This window comes from Eulemur rufifrons, chromosome 6 (genome assembly GCF_041146395.1).
Source record: "Eulemur rufifrons isolate Redbay chromosome 6, OSU_ERuf_1, whole genome shotgun sequence".
NCBI lineage: Eukaryota > Metazoa > Chordata > Mammalia > Primates > Lemuridae > Eulemur > Eulemur rufifrons.
This window is the reverse complement of record NC_090988.1, coordinates 58,595,167-58,612,013: the sequence shown is the minus strand read 5'-3', so window position 1 is coordinate 58,612,013 and position 16,847 is coordinate 58,595,167. Positions and strand designations below refer to the sequence as shown.

General features: G+C 47.1%; 1 protein-coding gene across 2 annotated transcripts in view; it reads right to left on the bottom strand.

Moving 5' to 3' along the window:
* The window catches only part of PPFIBP2 (PPFIA binding protein 2), a 134,089-nt gene that overhangs the window by 11,910 nt on the left and 105,332 nt on the right, over positions 1 to 16,847 (bottom strand). The window contains exons 10-18 of one of the 2 annotated variants that reach the window (XM_069471128.1): positions 16,431 to 16,506; positions 15,250 to 15,353; positions 13,005 to 13,072; positions 11,418 to 11,475; positions 10,381 to 10,422; positions 5,840 to 5,975; positions 4,636 to 4,668; positions 4,088 to 4,229; positions 3,478 to 3,606 (exon numbers count right to left, since the gene is read on the bottom strand). In XM_069471128.1, the coding sequence (XP_069327229.1) occupies positions 3,478 to 3,606; positions 4,088 to 4,229; positions 4,636 to 4,668; positions 5,840 to 5,975; positions 10,381 to 10,422; positions 11,418 to 11,475; positions 13,005 to 13,072; positions 15,250 to 15,353; positions 16,431 to 16,506 (788 nt within the window). The remainder of the gene's footprint in view (positions 1 to 3,477; positions 3,607 to 4,087; positions 4,230 to 4,635; positions 4,669 to 5,839; positions 5,976 to 10,380; positions 10,423 to 11,417; positions 11,476 to 13,004; positions 13,073 to 15,249; positions 15,354 to 16,430; positions 16,507 to 16,847) is intronic. The other variant, XM_069471129.1, reaches the window with a different exon arrangement.

Below are 16,847 nucleotides of genomic sequence, written 5' to 3'. Positions count from 1 at the left end.
GGCCCACTTATAACCACCATACCCTTCACTAGTGAGTACACAGTGCTGGGCAAACTGGCCCAGTGGAAAGCAGAAGTAATCCTGGAAGCATTAGTACACTAGGGCAGCTAGTTAACTAAGCCTAACTAAACTAAACATGAAGTGACTGCAAACCATACACACATTCCATTAAACCCAAATTACATGGATCCCCAACTCAACTTGCTCTAGCCAGTCCCTGAAAATCCCCACAGCTACTCCAACATCATCTGATATAAGGGAAAGTGTAGACCAAGGGAAAGTTGAAGTAAAGAGTTAGCAGTCTTAAAACTGGTTGTGTTTAAAATACCTTATTTATGCAAAATTTCCAAAACACTTGGCCCCCTCAACACATTGACTGGATCCCACACAAGTAAGGGCCCTCGAAGCTTAAGCTTCCTTACATTTGTGATAAATCTGTCTCTGACCATGAATGTGGGGAAAAGGTAATAAAATGGGGCCCGAGACAGGGAAGCAGTCTGAGTGGAGACTCCTTCTAAAGCTGGAGTCCCAAAGAGTAATACACTTAGTGGATCGACTCAGAAAATTCTCCACAAAGATGGGACCCAGCGATGGCTCTAGAATCTGCTTGCCTTAAACATTATACTTTAGTGCTGCTTTTTCCCTCAAAAACAGAACAAAGAAACTCATAATAAACTTACGTACTAAAATAAAACCCTAAATACATTATTCAAACACAGTTTTAAAAAGTCATGGAAAAATTTAAAGAAATCACAAAGGAAAAGTTGATGAACTTCATTATATATAAACATAAAAACTCCATATATCAAAATATCATAAACAAAAGTGAAATTCTGCCACAAACTTAAAAAGACTTTTTCACAATTATTAGACATGGCTTAATGTCTTAACATAGAGAAAACTGGTGGAAATCTATAAGAAAGACATTAATAATTAAATAAAAATGGGCCAAAAAAATGCAGATAATTCACAAAAGAATTAAAATGAAAACCATGAAAACTAAATTACCAATAAAAGTATAATTTTTTTGGAAGTCTATAAAAGTAGAGAAATTTAAACAAATAAAAATTTAAATACTTAATGCTGACAGCGATGGGGTATAATAGGTACTCTCTGTACAGCAGTGCTGATTGGAATGCAAATCAGTGAAACATTTCCTGGAGGAAAAAAGACAATAAAATTTGTTCTTCCACAATCACAGAAAGAGTTCCTACAAAATGTTATCGAATATTATATTTAAAAAAATAATTGTTTCATTGGGAAAAAAGGAATTGGGGCTGGAGGCTTTCCATAACAAAGTACTTTTCCTACAAGAATATTAGTGACAACATTTTTTTTTAAGGCTATACCTAAATATCTGTAAACTGTAAACACCAGAGGACATTAGCATATAATTATATCCAATTTCTGCTGAAGAGTAATAAAGGTTTTTCTTTTCCACCATCAAATTCATTACCACAAGCACTGTTACGCCAAACATAACCATCTCATCAGGATCTCTTCATTTCTATTCTCTTTATCATCCACTGTTGTGATTAACAAAGCACAAAACATTCAAACAAAGCAGCCCTGTGGCTGAATTGCAGTTTTTTCCTTTGGCAAAGAAAGTTTCTGACTGACACTGGTTATCCCAACCCCTAAAGTGACAGAGAGAATGCACAGGGCTTCCTAACAATGCAGTCCTGCGCTAGGAGCAATGCCTAAGGGTCCTAGACCTTATGCCCTGATCCAGTGATTTCCCTTCTAGAATCAATCTTTAAAGAAAGAGCCAGAATTAGAACAAAGATGAATCATTCAAGCTTACCCTAACTTTATTTTTTCAGCTTAGAAAAAAAAAATCAGAAACAACACTAATGTCTAAATTAAGAAAATCACTAAGTAAATTCAATTGTCTAATCACAGAACATATAGTAGGTAATCTTTCTATAGCTCACTTTCTAATGGCTCTGAATTGGTTGCTAACTTCTCAGACCACATCCTTTGATTCTCTGGCCTTTAAAAGGCTAATGGTCTATAGGTTCTCCTGTTTCTTTTCCAGGCACCTGAAGTATAATACAGGTCTGGGGATACCCATCCATGTGTAAGTGGATCTGGAAAGGCCCTGTGTCTCATACACCAGGAGGACCTAGCAAAGCGTGGAAACCTGAGGTTGGCAAGCCAGGGAAGGTGAATATCATACCCACGTGCATAATAAGCTAAGATTCCCTTCCACAGCGGATGCAGGTCTGTGAACAATATGATGCATTTAGGGAAATGCTCTTCTCCTTTAATTGGAATCTAGACTGTATTATTTCTGAGAAATGATATTTGAGTTGTGCCCTTCTTATTCAGCAATTACCTTTACTTTGCACCACTGTATGGCAGTCTCAAGGGATCTAAACTTAAGAGAGTAAAACTGTACTTTTCACCTTTTGGTTAGATTTAAAATGTCACAATCCACTCCTGGGGAAGGCCCCCAGAAGCACTGATCTTGGCTGAGTAACTCAGACCTTGGGAGATATTCCACTGGAGATGATGTACTGTAGAGACTGCCTGATGGGGGACAGGATATAGAAAGGGGTGTCCCCAGGACACAGAAGTAAAGAATCACCTGTGCTGGTTTGAAGGGAGACATTCTTTCTCAAAGCAGGGAAACTGAAGGAAAGAGGATAAAACTAATAACTGGAGGGTGTCCACCAGGGACACTTCTGGAGAAATTTAATGATTACTATGGTTTTTTTTTTTTATTAGGGTGCAATGGGACCAGCCATGTGAAACTTCCCATTTTGATTCTAGTGCCCTCCCTTTAGTTAATGCCCTTCAGTAAAGTTTGGTACAATGGGAATATGGGAGACGTGGCCGGCTCCACCAGCGCCCTTCTGCAGAGTCGGTGTGGAAGGTGGGGGCTGGTAAGAGAAGGTAAGAAGCAGGTAAGAGATGACGCTTTCTTTCCCGAATATACTAGAGGATGTCAACCTTTGAATGGCAGACAGCTGAGGCAGTAGCTCATGTAATCCTCATAAGAACTTTAATAAAATACTTGTTTTTGACCTCCACTTTACAAATGAGGAAACACAGGCAGAGAGAGAGAGGTTCTATAACTTGGCTTGGGGCTCACAGCTAGAAAGTGGTACAGCAGAGATTCCAACCCAGGTCTAGAACCTGTGCTCTTAATGGCTGCACCAGGGCTTCTCAATGCAGTGTGCAAAGGCACTGCTGAGAACGGGTTATGTGTATGCAGAGCTGTCGAGGTGCTCAGGGAGGTGTCCCCGAGCCACTTCCCACTGCAGGGGCCTCTTGCCTTCACCTCAGCTTACCTGTAAGCACAAGCGATGTCTACGTGTGTCAAACAGGCAAGTCGAAGGCTCTGCACTAAGGAAGGGCCCCTGCCTTCCATCTCCGGAGGCGCTGGGACAACCAGCGCCCCTCTCACTCCACCCTGGCCAGCACTTCACAAGCTGGCCTTCCTTCGTAGGTGGACCAGTAAGGGAACCTTACCTTTTCTGTCCCTTGGAGTCTCTGGTCCTAGATAGTCTTGGCCCCGCAGTCGCCCGGAGCCCACCTCGTCGAAACTCTGCCATCCCTGGCACATCAGTGTTGAAGTTTCCTGACTGAGTTCTTCGAATTCTGCATGGAGAAGAATCCATGGAGACTATCAGGGGACAGCCTGCAGCCAGCCCCGGGACTCTGGGCGGCACCAAATCCCAGTACCTCCCTGGAGATCCAAGATCACAACCTGCGACAGTTCCTCAGCCAGACTCAAGGCTCAATTCTGTTCCTGCCTCTGGGGTCTGGGCCACACCCCATGGGGACCTAAGTGAAGCTGGGTGAGTGTAAGCTGCGGGGCACATGCTCAGGAGGTGTGGGATAGGTGGCTGTTTAGAATGAACGACACGCAAGGCAACTGGCTATATTTAATGGGTGTCTTTCACATTTCCTCTTCTCTCAGCCCTGAAAAATAACTAAGATTGTTCTCTCTAAACATGACTGCCCTGCTTTTACTGCTGTTCCAATGTCTAATGGACCAGGGGCTTACGTAGACTCTTCGACCAGTCAAGAAGAAAATTAATTCCAAGCAATATGATTACAATCATTACCACTGACTTACTTTCCCCAGAACTTCTTGATGCCTTTGGGACTCCGTTTACCATCTGGTGTCAGAGGAGACTGGGGACTTGATTCAGTGCCAGATGACGTGGATGAGAGGTCATTGGCCATGGCAGTGTCATCCCAACCACTTTCTGTGTCTCCTGAGGTTGGGAGAATGAGATGATGTGTGAATGAGAGTAACAGACGTGACCTCTGGGACCCTCTCCCCGAACCTGGGCCATCCCTCAATGAGAGTCCAGAAGAATCTACCCAGCTCTGCCTTCAGGGCAGAACTCCACAGATAGCAAGGCCTCAGAAGCTAGCAGGGACTCAAGCACACTCCGGGCTTTCTCTGAGAAATTAGTGAGCTCAACATTTCAAATCCAGGTGAACTAATATTTTCAAATTCTAAGGACGTGGGATCCAAGCACTTGCAGATTATTTGGACAAGAAGCCTGCTCTCTTTTCTCGGAGGGAGAAGCAGGAATGCAGGCAGGAGGGGGAGGTATCAGGGCAGGGAAACAAAGGCATTCTCACTCCCCACCTCACCTGGAATGGGTACAGTACCTAATACGGGGGCACTGACACTCCGGCCACGATCTCCAGCCAACCAAGAAGCAGAGAAGCCACATGAGGAAACAAGAGAGGCCAAAGTCCAGCCCAACAGAGTTATAGGGGAGCAAAGAAATAAACAAAAGGATGTCATCGAGCAAGAGAGAAAAACTCAAACAGAAAGAAAAATAATCCCATGTATTAATCGAAGGATGGGGTGAGTGGTGACAGAGACTGAGAGGAGGTCTCATGGGAGGGGACCAAATGCTCCTGGTGCCATTTTCCGGCAGACTGGGATATGCACACTCAAGAGAAGGAAGGAGGGCAGCAGAGTCTGAACACACCAGGCCATGTCCCACGTGGGCACCAGGGCTCACTAGGCTCATACTAGAATGATCTGAAGCTGCCCTGAGTCCAGCCTGGGTGTCACTAGGACACACTCATATAAGGGCTGATCTAGAGCTCCTGCAGCCGGGTGCAGAATTGCTCTTCATGAAGCCAACACATGGGCTGGCTCAGGGAACAGCTGGGGCTGAGGAGTCAAGGGTAGGGAGAGCTCTGCCAGGACCAGAACATTCTCTGCTGGGCCCCATCGAATATACCATCGCTGTTGGGGAAAGATGGCCTGTTTTGAATAAAAAGCAGCAAAGGCCTCTATGGTTTTAGGTCCTAATCACCAAAAGGATCCCTGTAGACAGACATCGCTGCCCACTGGCCACTGACCCCATCTGCCTAAGGAAGTGCTCTCACCTGAAGAGCCCACACTATCCTCCTATTGGTGGTAGGGAGGCTGCAGAGGAAAAGGCAGAGACAGGAGAGGGAAGATCAGGACGACAGAGGAAGGAAGAGTGAGAGATAGGAAGGGGGAAGGGGGTGTCTGAGAAGGAGGAGAAGGGATGATAGGAAGGACAGGAAGGGGTGCGAGAGAGGAGAAAGAGAAGAAGAGGGGAGATGAGGCTGGGTAACTGCAGCTGGAAAGAAGTGGGGGGCATATACACTTTGGTTTGCTGGGACTCTGAGTGCTGACATTAGGAAACAGCTTGCCTAGGCCCAGAGTAGCCTCTAGAAACGGGACCACCCAGGGTACAACTTGTCCCAGCCACCTACCCCCACCATTCTCCAACTGTGGACTGCGGTGGGAGGTGCAGGGACCTGTGCAGTCATTGGAAGTGCCAAGCATGCTGCTCAGAGGCCACCAGCCCCGGGTCTGGACACTCACTCAGCCTCTGCAGGCTGCTCCCTGCGCTGTCAGGCAGGCCGGCGGTGGGAGATTTGGCAGCCTCTCCGTTGGGCATGGCTCCTGGAAGCTTCCCAGGTAACGTGGGGTATTTGTGCTCCACCAGGAAAGGGCTGGTCTGTTGGAAGGGGAGAGAGAGAGTTGAGTCTCAGACTCAAACCCAGTTAGGAAACCCTTGGGTACAGGAACAACTCCACTGTTCACTTAGGTTGACTCACAGACCTCTCAGAAGTCATTTAGCCTAGGCCAGGAAAGGGGATCAGAGATCTGAGAAAGGAAGAAACTTTCCCAAGGCCACACAGTAACACGGGGACAGAAATAAGCTCAAATCCAGGGCTGATTGCAACTGACTCTAACCTGGAAGTGGGGGTGTCTTGCAAAGGGGGCCTTTGCTATTTGGCCTAGTGCTCAGAGGCTCAATGATGTAACAGGCATGATTTACTCTTTGAGCTCTCTGAATATACAAAGCAAATTCTAATAAAATCTACCTAGTGCTTTATCACACTCATTCATATACGTTGTTTGTGTGTGTATATATGCGTGTGTGTGTATGTGTATATATATGAAATAACAATCCTGTTACAGGAGAGGAGACTGAGGTCAGTTTGGTCTGGGCTTCTCTGTTTTCCCCAGACTTGCTTTCCTATGGTCAGGAGAGAGGCAGTTTTGCTAATTAGGACCCTTACTCAGACCACGCAAGGGCTTGACCAAGTACATAAACTATATGGACCTTGCCTGAGAGAACGCTATGCTACAGTGGGGGGATTACTGCTTACATTTGAAAAAACCTATATTGTGATAACAGTTACTTGAAAAACATCACGTTAAGGCAAAGCACGAAGATACATACACATTTGGGAGAGATGACAACAGGAAATGGGCCAGAGGGCTACATGCCAGCAGACTTCCCTTAGGAACTTGGGATCCTAGGCTCTGTGCTTGGACCCTGGCCATGGAAAGGTCCCAAAGAAATAAGCTGATTAAAAGAGAAGAAGAATAGTACTTATTTGGTCAAGAAGCATACTATGGCCCCTAAATTTGCAAACCTGAGGGAAACACAGTGGAATGCACTGAGAGAGTGAGAATAAATGAAATGAGAAAGTGAAACAATGTCACCAAGAGAATCAACTATGGATCACTTGATTGGACTCAGAAGAAAAGTGATATGAAAGACAAAACAGATTTCAAACTGCCAAGTCAGAACAGCAACGAGAGACTGCCATGACTCAGACATCTTTTGAAGTTCCATTTAGCTAAAAGCCAAGTGTCTGGTACATTTATGAAATCAGTTTGCTTACAAATGCATGCCCTAGAAACTGTTTGAAATTCAATTCATTCATTGAACACTGAATATAACCCTCTAGAAATAAGCTCAGAAAGGAGAGATATGGGAAGAGGAAAATAAACTCTTAAAGAATTCTGAAAGAAGTGGCCAGTGAAGTAATGAAGTAGAAGTAATTAGAGATAAAGACCAAGTGATTTTCACATTTGTGATAGCCCACGAAGTAGAGATTAGACATGGTCAAACATGTGATCAAGACTGGCTGTGTGTGGTGGCTCAGGTCTGTAATCCTAGCACTCTAGGAGGCTGAGGCAGGAGGATGACTTGAGCTCAGGAGTTCGAGACCAGCCTGAGCAAGAGTGAGACCCCATTTCTACTAAAAATAGAAATATTAGCTAGCCATGGTGGTGCATCCCCCTAGTCCCAGCTACTTGGGAGGCCGAAGCAGGAAGATTGCTTGAACCCAGGAGTCTGAGGTTGCAGGGAGCTGTGATGATGCCACTGCACTCTGGCTAGGGCAACAGAGCAAGATTCTGTCTCAAGAAAAAAAGAAAGGAAGAAAGAAAGAAAGGAAGGAAGGAAGGAAGAAAGAAAAAAAGACCAACAGTTTCCAAATACCAAATGCTAGTTCGTGCACTGGCTGCTTCATAATCACCTGGGCATTTTTAAAACAACATGAATTCCCACCTTCCTTCAGCTCCATAAATCAGCCCCTCTGGAAGTGCACCCCAGGAGTATGTATTTTTAACAAGCATCTCAGATTATTCTGATGGAGTCACACCCAGGAACCACTGGCTGTGGGAAGACAGTGTTCAAAAAGTTTAGAGAACTAAAGGGAATGACTCCAAGCGCCACATTATACAGGAAATATGGGAGGGGGAAGGGCTCTGAAAAGCAGATCTCTGGCTGCATCCTCACACATGCTCCCCCAAAGCAGATCAGACACAGCCAAGGACACCACATGGGTCACCCAGGGAGCTCCCTGAGGAGCTGAGATGCAGAGAGCGCACACCTAACCCAAGAATGGTGGTAAAAAAACGGCCCAGACTTGTAGGAAAGACAACAAAAGGAACTGAGGGCAATGGCAAGGGCTCTCTGAGCTCTGCTGAGGCCCAGAATAAAAGCTGGGAGGGAAGGACTCACTGCTGGAGAAGGTAGTGCAGTGTCAAGACATGACACAGAGGAAACGGGGATGCTCAACTCCAGTTCTGTTTCTTCTGTCTCCAGCAAGAGTAACCCTGGCTGTGGGGAAGGCAACCCCAGGCAAGGGACCAGCGCAGACTGATTACCCAGCTGCTTCCAATTAGAACAGAGAGGCAGCAGGCCAGAGTGGAAAGGGCCCAGGGTTTGAGTCAGACTGATTCAGGCAAAGCTCTTTCTCTTTCACCTCTTAGAACCTCTGTCTTATCGTTCCCAAATGGGGAATGACAATTCCTGCCTCAGTTTTGACATGAAATAACATCTGCTCAGGGCCCAGTACACAGTGGACATCAGATAAACAGAAGCACAGAAATATCATGTGCCGAGGTCCTAGAGGGACAGCAATCTAGAAGAACAGTCCCTGCATCAAGGAAGGCACAGGTCAGACTACCAGTAGAGTATCACACGCAAGTCTGGTCCAGGGCACAACTTGAAGAACACATTGAGAAACTAGGGCTGACACTAAGGAGACTGAATAGGAGCTTTAAAGGCTTGTGATCCACCCACATGTTCAGTGGAGAACAGAGCACTCAGAGAGGGGATGAGGGACTTAAATTCTAGAGCTGTCAGGAGTAGGGGAGATTGACTTTTTCCATGGGCTCCAATGGAAGAGCCGGGATCAGTGGATGCACATTCTTGGGAAGCTCTGATAGACAGAGCTGGAAAAGAATACAGGGGCGTCTTACAATGTAACGAGCTCTCAGTAACAGAAAGCAAGGGACAGGAAGCAAGGTTAGGGGGTGTGCTGAGAGACCACTGTACCTGTGGAACAGTCCTGGGGAGCACAGTGGTGTATGTGGGTGTGAGGAGGGGGTGGCCACATGGAACCAATTGAGTCTGCAGAAGTTGCGATTATGGTCAAAGCCATATGAGAATCATCTTTTAATCCAGAATATTTCCTCTTTATAAACAGTCCCACGTCACTCATGTGTCTTGGTAATCAAGTCAGTGCCTTAAAGCCTGAGCCTGTGTGCTAGCTGTGCTTCCAAAGGAGCAGGTGATCACTTACAGACGTGCTTTAGAAACACCTGTGAATGACCTCTGTGAGGCCAAGGAGGGACGGGGACAGTGGAAGATGTAACACAGCAGCCTCCATAGGAAGCCTTTCAATTTACCAAGGGACCACACAAGCCCCGGGCCCAGGGACTGTGTGTCCAGAGCACCTGGGCAGGGGAGCAGGCAGAAGACCTTTGCTGCACAGTTCAGGTGGCCCAAGGAATGGCTGCCCAACTGAAGCAACCACTGCTACAAATACGGAAGTGCAGAGAATCCCTTTATATGGATGCAGAGGTACAGAAAGATCTTCCTCTTATAGCTGAACGGGCAGAAAAGCCCCATTCTAACACATCGACATGAAAATGTAAGACAACGCTCTCAGGCAGAAGTCAGCAAGCAGTGAGGCCCAACATGTCATATGGATGTGGAGGCAGGACACAGAGAAGGGAAATGCCACTGGCCTTACATTTCATGTATATTATAAATGGTGGTTGGGCGTGGCTGAAATCATGCTAATTATACAAATCTTCAGTTTATCATGTGCTCAACATTTGTGTATTGACCTGGAAACTTAATCTTCTTCCACAACAGGCTTCCTTGGAGAAAATCAGTTCTAATGGGATTTTTATAGCATGACTTGTTCATTAAAGGGGGACTGAGTGTATTCCTGTGTCTTTTTAACCACAACCTAACAGCACAGAAAGGATAAGAGCTGCCACACTCTGATGTGTGCTGAGACAATAACATCACCCTTCCCAATGATTAAATCTAGATTGATTTGTTAAGGATTAATTTCTCTGAGCCTATAAAGTGGAGGCAATAGTAATAAATCCTACCCCACAGATAATGGCGGTAATAACACATTATATACCTGGATGCACATAAAAATAAACTGGGGAAGGAAGTTCTGTCTTTCCTCTTGTCCTCTTATCCCTTTTATGGCTAACATATTTTAAGGTTACAAAAGCTACGATTTGCTAAATTAAAACGCTAGCAAACAGCGCAACCACAAATAGGTGATGGGGCATGAAGTTAATGTACGTACCTTGGGTTCTACCACCGGGGAGAGCTGGTTCCCATTGACACACTGTGGAGCAGCAAGAGGATTTCAATTACATGGAGAAAAAGAAACCTGTGTTAGTCACAAACAACAACTCAGAACCACCTGCCTGCTTCTATCTGAAAGGCTCATCCCCTCCTCCTCCGTGTCAGGTAATTACCATCCATGGCAGGAAACACAGGTCCCTGTCCAACTCCGTGGACAGACGTCCTGAGAAGCTGCTGGCAATATGACCAGGGCAGTGAGAGGCACGTGACCATGGGAGGAGCAAAGCCACTGAATGAGGCCACAGTTCCTGCTGACTCCAGCCTTTATGGCTTCTCCACCGTCACACCAGGGAGCTGGCCCATCGCTGGAGACCCAGGCAGGGTATGCGGCATGGGCACTTGAGGGCCCTCTCTCAGGGCAGGATGCCTCAGTCCCTAAAGACTAAGCTCAAGAGCCTGCAACCCTCCCCTGAAGCCCGGGGTCCACCCACATGATCAAGGGCCACCCTCATACAAGGAGCCACAAAGCCCTCTGTGTATCTTCCTAGACTCTTCCAATAGCTCCCCTCCAATAACCCACATTATCCCTCATCTTACTCCTGGGATCATCTCCTTTATCCACATAACTCCCTCATTCAAAATCTCTATGATGTCCCCAAGCGCCCTGGGGCTACAGGGCCAGAATTCAACATCTTCTCTGGCTTGACCTGACTCATGGCTCTGAACTTGCCGCTTCTTGCTCTGCACCATTTCTCAAAACCTTCCTATGCCCACCAGACTCTAACCAAGCCTTTGCCCAGCTCAACATCTTCTCTTAGCAACTCCAGGCAGCATTTCCTGACTTGTCTTTTCTCTAGGATGCCTTGGACCACACCTAACTGGTTTTCTCATAATGTTCATGTAACTCCTGCCTCCCTAAAAATTTTATAAAAGCCTCTACAAGGTAGGGTCCAGGACATTGTTTGTATATCCCAGCACCATACTGGTCCCACAGAAGTAACTCAGTCATCTTTAAGGGTAGAGTGATGGGCTGACCTTATTCACAGATTCACTTCTTAAGTCTTCCAGACTACAGGAGAGTTTTTTCTGAGCTCTGGAAAAACACAAAGTGAACAAAGAAACAGTTACTGGAGAATGAGGTATATAATATCATTCAGAGAACATTTCAAATGCTTAACCAGTAGTCTGTCTTGGGCTTAGGGTCACCCCCCAAGAAAAAAGTCACCCTCTCATAATAGCCATTGCATATAAAATGAGATGGGCCCACCCTCTGGATGGCCTGGTCTGACAGGGTACTGGTGAAGGCACGAGGGCATCACTTAAATCCAGAGGAAAAGTCCTTAGCATTGCTCAGAAAGCTAGAATACACTCAATTCCATTGCATTGATGGGGGTGAGTATAGTGTGGGGATAAAAGACTACCAATATCTACAGAGCCAAAAGAGAGGAAAGGCACTGATGCTGGGCTTGCGTAGGAGTCTAAGAGTGAGCCATGCGGAGGGGGCTGGCACCTGCCTAGGGTGTACGAGCACATCAGCCAGCTCCAAAGCACCCCCTTCTGGGACCCCTCCACCCTCTGCTCCATCTCCACATGACCTGTGCAGTCTGCTCAGAGGAATTTTACTCCCTCAGGGGCTATTTTGCAGAGAAGGGCACCAAATAGGTAAAGAAGAGGCAATGCCACCAGTGCTCACAAGGATAACCTTGTGCCAAGTCTCCTGGGCAGTCATAGTTTCTCAGTTTATATGAATAAGTCAGCATCTTTATACATGAGTCTCTTGTGACTCTAGGCAGTGTGAGTTCCTTGGTGTTGACATCCTCTGAGTGAACCCATAAACCAAATTTCTTATTCTGTAAAACTAAGGACTGGCCCATTGCCCTCTGTGACACTGCCATTTTTCTCTGGGGCTAAAGGCTCAGGGAAACAACCGTTGTCTGGAAAGTGGGCTCAGAGAGTGCAGGCTCTGGAGCCAAGGCACCATGCTGGGAAGCTTCTGCCATGCTCGTGACCGTCTTCCCCTGACACCTTAGCTGAAAGACAGCTGCTCTTGGCAGTGAAGGCTCCAGAACCCATGTAAGCATGGGGCCCAATTTGAAAACACGTTCTAAAGTTCAGACGTAGGTAACTACATACCGGTTCATTTTAGAGGGAACCAGGCAGCCAACTGACCTCAGAAGGAGCCCATTATAATTTCATTGTTGTGAAACACCCCCAAAGCAATTATACCAGCTACCCTGTGAGGAGAAATGACCCTCCCTACAAAGCCTGGATTGTCAAAGGGCTAAGTTCACCCTGAGAGCAGGAAGGAGGCTGACGGAAACCACACACATCATGGGATGCTCTCCGCCCTCGGAGCCACTGAAGGACACATGAGTTGCAGCCACCTCTCCTCTGATGCTCCCACCCCTGGCCAGTGACAGTGATCCAGACCCTCAACCTATGGGAAGGGAAGCCCCTCTGCAGCCAGGAGAGAGAGGCTTGGTTCTCGACTGCCCTGACAACGGAGAGTGGGTGTGCCCAGGTGGCTGTGCTCACCACGCATGGCCAGTCACCATCCACTTCAGGAGCCCCAAGGGAGGCCTGAGAGCACAGTGGCTCTGGGGAAATGGTCAGGCCTCTTACCTGGTTTCCAGTGACTTCTGCGGCAGTGGAGGTGGCCCCACTGTGGGAGAGCTACATCTTGGAGGCATCTGCACCAGAAACAGAAGAGTCACTGTAGGGGACAGTCACTGTTTGGGGACCACCCACCATCTTTTCCTCTTCTTTGGATGATTCCTTTTAGGGAGCTACATTTCCACCCCTGGGTACAGTCATGGTGGATACATCAGTATGGACGCCTTGCTCTTTCAAGATGCCAAGGGGGTAGGTATATCCACGCATCTGGGCCAACCTGCCTCTCCTCCCTGGGCCCAGATCTTAGGTGATGTTCATATCCCAGCACAGTCCTGAGACCTGAGTCCCTGGGCTTTTGCTGCTCCTGCCCTTTCTGAGCTTGGTTTTCACCTTTTCCTTTCACTCAGTGAGCCACTGCACACCCTTTCAAAACACTCCTTTTGGGCCGGGTGCAGTGGCTCACGCCTGTAATCCTAGCACTCTGGGAGGCCGAGGCGGGTGGATCGCTCAAGGTCAGGAGTTCGAGACCAGCCTGAGCAAGAGCGAGACCCCGTCTCTACTAAAAATAGAAAAAAATTATATGGACAACTAAAAATATATATATAGAAAAATTAGCCGGGCATAGTGGTACATGCCTGTAGTCCCAGCTACTCGGGAGGCTGAGGCAGGAGGATCGCTTGAGCCCAGGAGTTTGAGGTTGCTGTGAGCTAGGCTGATGCCACGACACTCACTCTAGCCTGGGCAACAAAGTGAGACTCTGTCTCAAAAAAAAAAAAAACAAAAAAAAAACCAAAAACACTCCTTTTGGCTCAGATTTTGTTGTTTGCAGTGAGAGAACCCTGATCGATATGGTCACTCAGCAAGCATCAGCAACATCTACCACCTTCCAGGCCCTGTGATGGGTCTGGAGCAAGCATTCCCACATCTAGGAGGCAGACAAGTAAAATAGGATAAAAGAACAATGCAACATGTCCTTACGCCACCGACACCTGTAACATAACATGTGAATGGAGGGAGGAAGCCCCGCCCTCTCCCTGGTGAGAGGGTTGGGAAGGTTTCAGAGGAAAGAACAGCTGAGCTCAGTCTCAGGAAATGAGAATCAGCTCAGCAAGAAAGGCAAGAGCATCACAGGCGGACCAAAGGTGGGCTAATGGTGGTGTGGGAGAACACATTCCTACGTCTTGAGTACTGCACTGACTGCAAAGATGGCCTTTCTTCTCTGCAGCCCAGCATCTTCTTGGTCTGCTGTAGGCAGAGCCCTGGCATTACAGTACAGTTGTTACAAGCCTGGGCTTTGTGGTCAGATAGGCCTCAGTTCAAGGCCAGGTTCTGCCATCTACTTGCAGTGTGACCCAGAGCAAATGACGTACCTTCTCTGAATCTCAGCTTCATCACAGTAATAAGGATCCCAATGGGGTGTCATGAGGAGTAAACGAGGTGAGCCACATACAGTGCTCATCACAGTGACCACACAGCGGTGTCAGTCACTGGTAATTTTGTAATTGCCAGAAATCTAGGGTGCCTGTCCTGACTCGATAGGTGGGTCACTGCGTGATACTTTTGCTCCTCTCTTAATAAAGGGTTGAGCTGGACAACCAAGATCCATTTCAGTTTGATCACCTGGAGTTTCATGAATCCTTTGGGCCTGCCGTTGAAGCCCCTCCTCCACCTGAGGTCTGTATCTCTGAGCTTGTTTGCTTATTTACATCTAGCTAAATCAGGAGAGATCCATACAATAGGACGAGATTTTAAACAGACAAAAGAGGAGAGAAGGAAAATCTATGTGCTAGTTATAGGGGCTGAGAGGATAACTGTGAAGCAGGTGGGTATCACTTCAGAAGTTGCTGTTAACCCTTTAAATGAGAAAGATATGTTCATTCATTCAACAAATATTTGTTGAATTCTACTGGGTATCAAGCATTACTGTAGCCCCTGGACAAACAGTGGTAAATAAGACAAACATCACCTTTGCTCTGTGCTTACATTCCAGAAAAGAAAGACAAACACAAACAAGAAACCCAATTAAAAAGAGAATTTCTGTCCTTGAAAGTTCCAGGATCCACCATCCCAACCATAACACAGGTGAAGCCTTAGTGCCAGGCCCTCATCCTCTCCCTTGAGGGCCAGTCCATTGATTTGATTATTCACCTGTCAAGATGTGTGCCTGACTGATACCTAACTGGATCCTTCCCCAAGCTCAGGGCATGCTCCAAGGACCTGCTAAAATCCTACATCGTAGACAGAAACACAGTACCTCCTGTTTAAATAAGTCTTCGGGGCTTTTATTTGTAGTGTTCCACTTTCTGAAACTTCCCTCCGGTTCTTCTTCATTGATTGAGAGTGTTCTCTCCAAAGGCCCTGGAATCATTAATGCAGAAAGGGTGATCACTACAGCGTGAATTGCTCAGAAACCTATAATTGTACCACAAAATCCTAACATTGTTTCTCCTTCATTAAGAAAGACTAAGAAATATATAAAGAGACTATTAAAAAGGTGATTTGGAAGGTTCTTCAAGGCATCTGAGCAAGGGCTGCCATCAGGGTCACTTCAGGGTCAAAGCTCACCTGCAGAACAAGGTAAGGCACCCCCTGTCTCCCACCTCCTCACTCCGCAGCCACAGGCAATCAGGCCCCAAGAGTAACTTGACCCAAGATCTCAAGGATTGGAGAAAAGAGGGCTGTGATGTGGTTGGGGTGAGAAGAGCGGGCAGAGGCCCTGGGCAGTGACCAGTCAGCCACATCCCAGGGGAGGCTCGGCTTCTTCCTAAGAGGCAGCAGCTCAGCCAGAATCAGGGGTTCCTGAGTACCCTCCAAAGCAGCCCTCTTTTGTAATACAGCTTCCTCAGGATCTGTGATGGGAGCCCAGGTCAATGGCATGAACAAAAAGGAGGGAAGCCAGGCATAGGCCCAACCCTGTCCATGAGAACACCGATGCCTGCATGTTGCATTCAGTCTGGGCGGCAGATGAGAAACACAGACGCTCTCCCTGTCCTGTGACTTCCTGTGGCAATCCAGGTGTCCAGTGACTCAAAGAAGGCTCCCAGAGGGCGCTCTGAGCCTGCTGGGGAGCTTTAGCCTCTCTAGGAGGTGGACAAGCCCTGATCCTCAGTGAGGGGACTGAGTTGATTTTTGATCCAGGTTTGACTCCACTTGCTGCCCCTAAGGGGTATCCCGGTAAGATGTGCAGGAGGCCCTCCCAGGGTAGGTGACCTGAATAGTTCCTGAAAGCTCTAGGCTGACTGCCATTTGACAAAATTTCTGGAAACCAACAGCTGCCAATTTTCCACTATCCAGGAAAGTCTAAACAGCTCCATTCTCCTAGGGGGATCTTCTCCAAAATGGAGATAAAACCTCTTCTGGCAGAACTGGCTCTGGATTTAACATAGTTGAGGGAGTATCTTTCAAAGGAAATGGCAGGATCACCCTTGTTCTTACCTTGAGTTGCCATCACAATCTCCTTCACTCTTCGGTACTGGTTTAACAACCCAGTAAGCTCCTCTATGCGACGGTCCTGGCAGAGTGTGAGAGTAGATTTAGATTAACGCCGCCACTGGCATCTCAGATGATTGCATTTTGGGGTCCAGGGCACCATGAGAACCCCATGTGGAATGTATGGAATAGTCCAAAGGAAAAGCATATCCAGGCCCCATCCCATAGGGCTGGGATTTCAGTGGTCTGCTCCATGGCAACTCATGCAGGCACTCCTGACTCTACCTGAAGGCTATGAGTCAACAGTAACCGAGATGCTCTTCACAGGGCTTAAACATTTTAAGCGGCATCAAACCCACTGTCTTCCTACCCTCTTGAAGTAGCTACTGAAATCTGCCTCCTAGTCTGAGTGTGGCCCTCTGG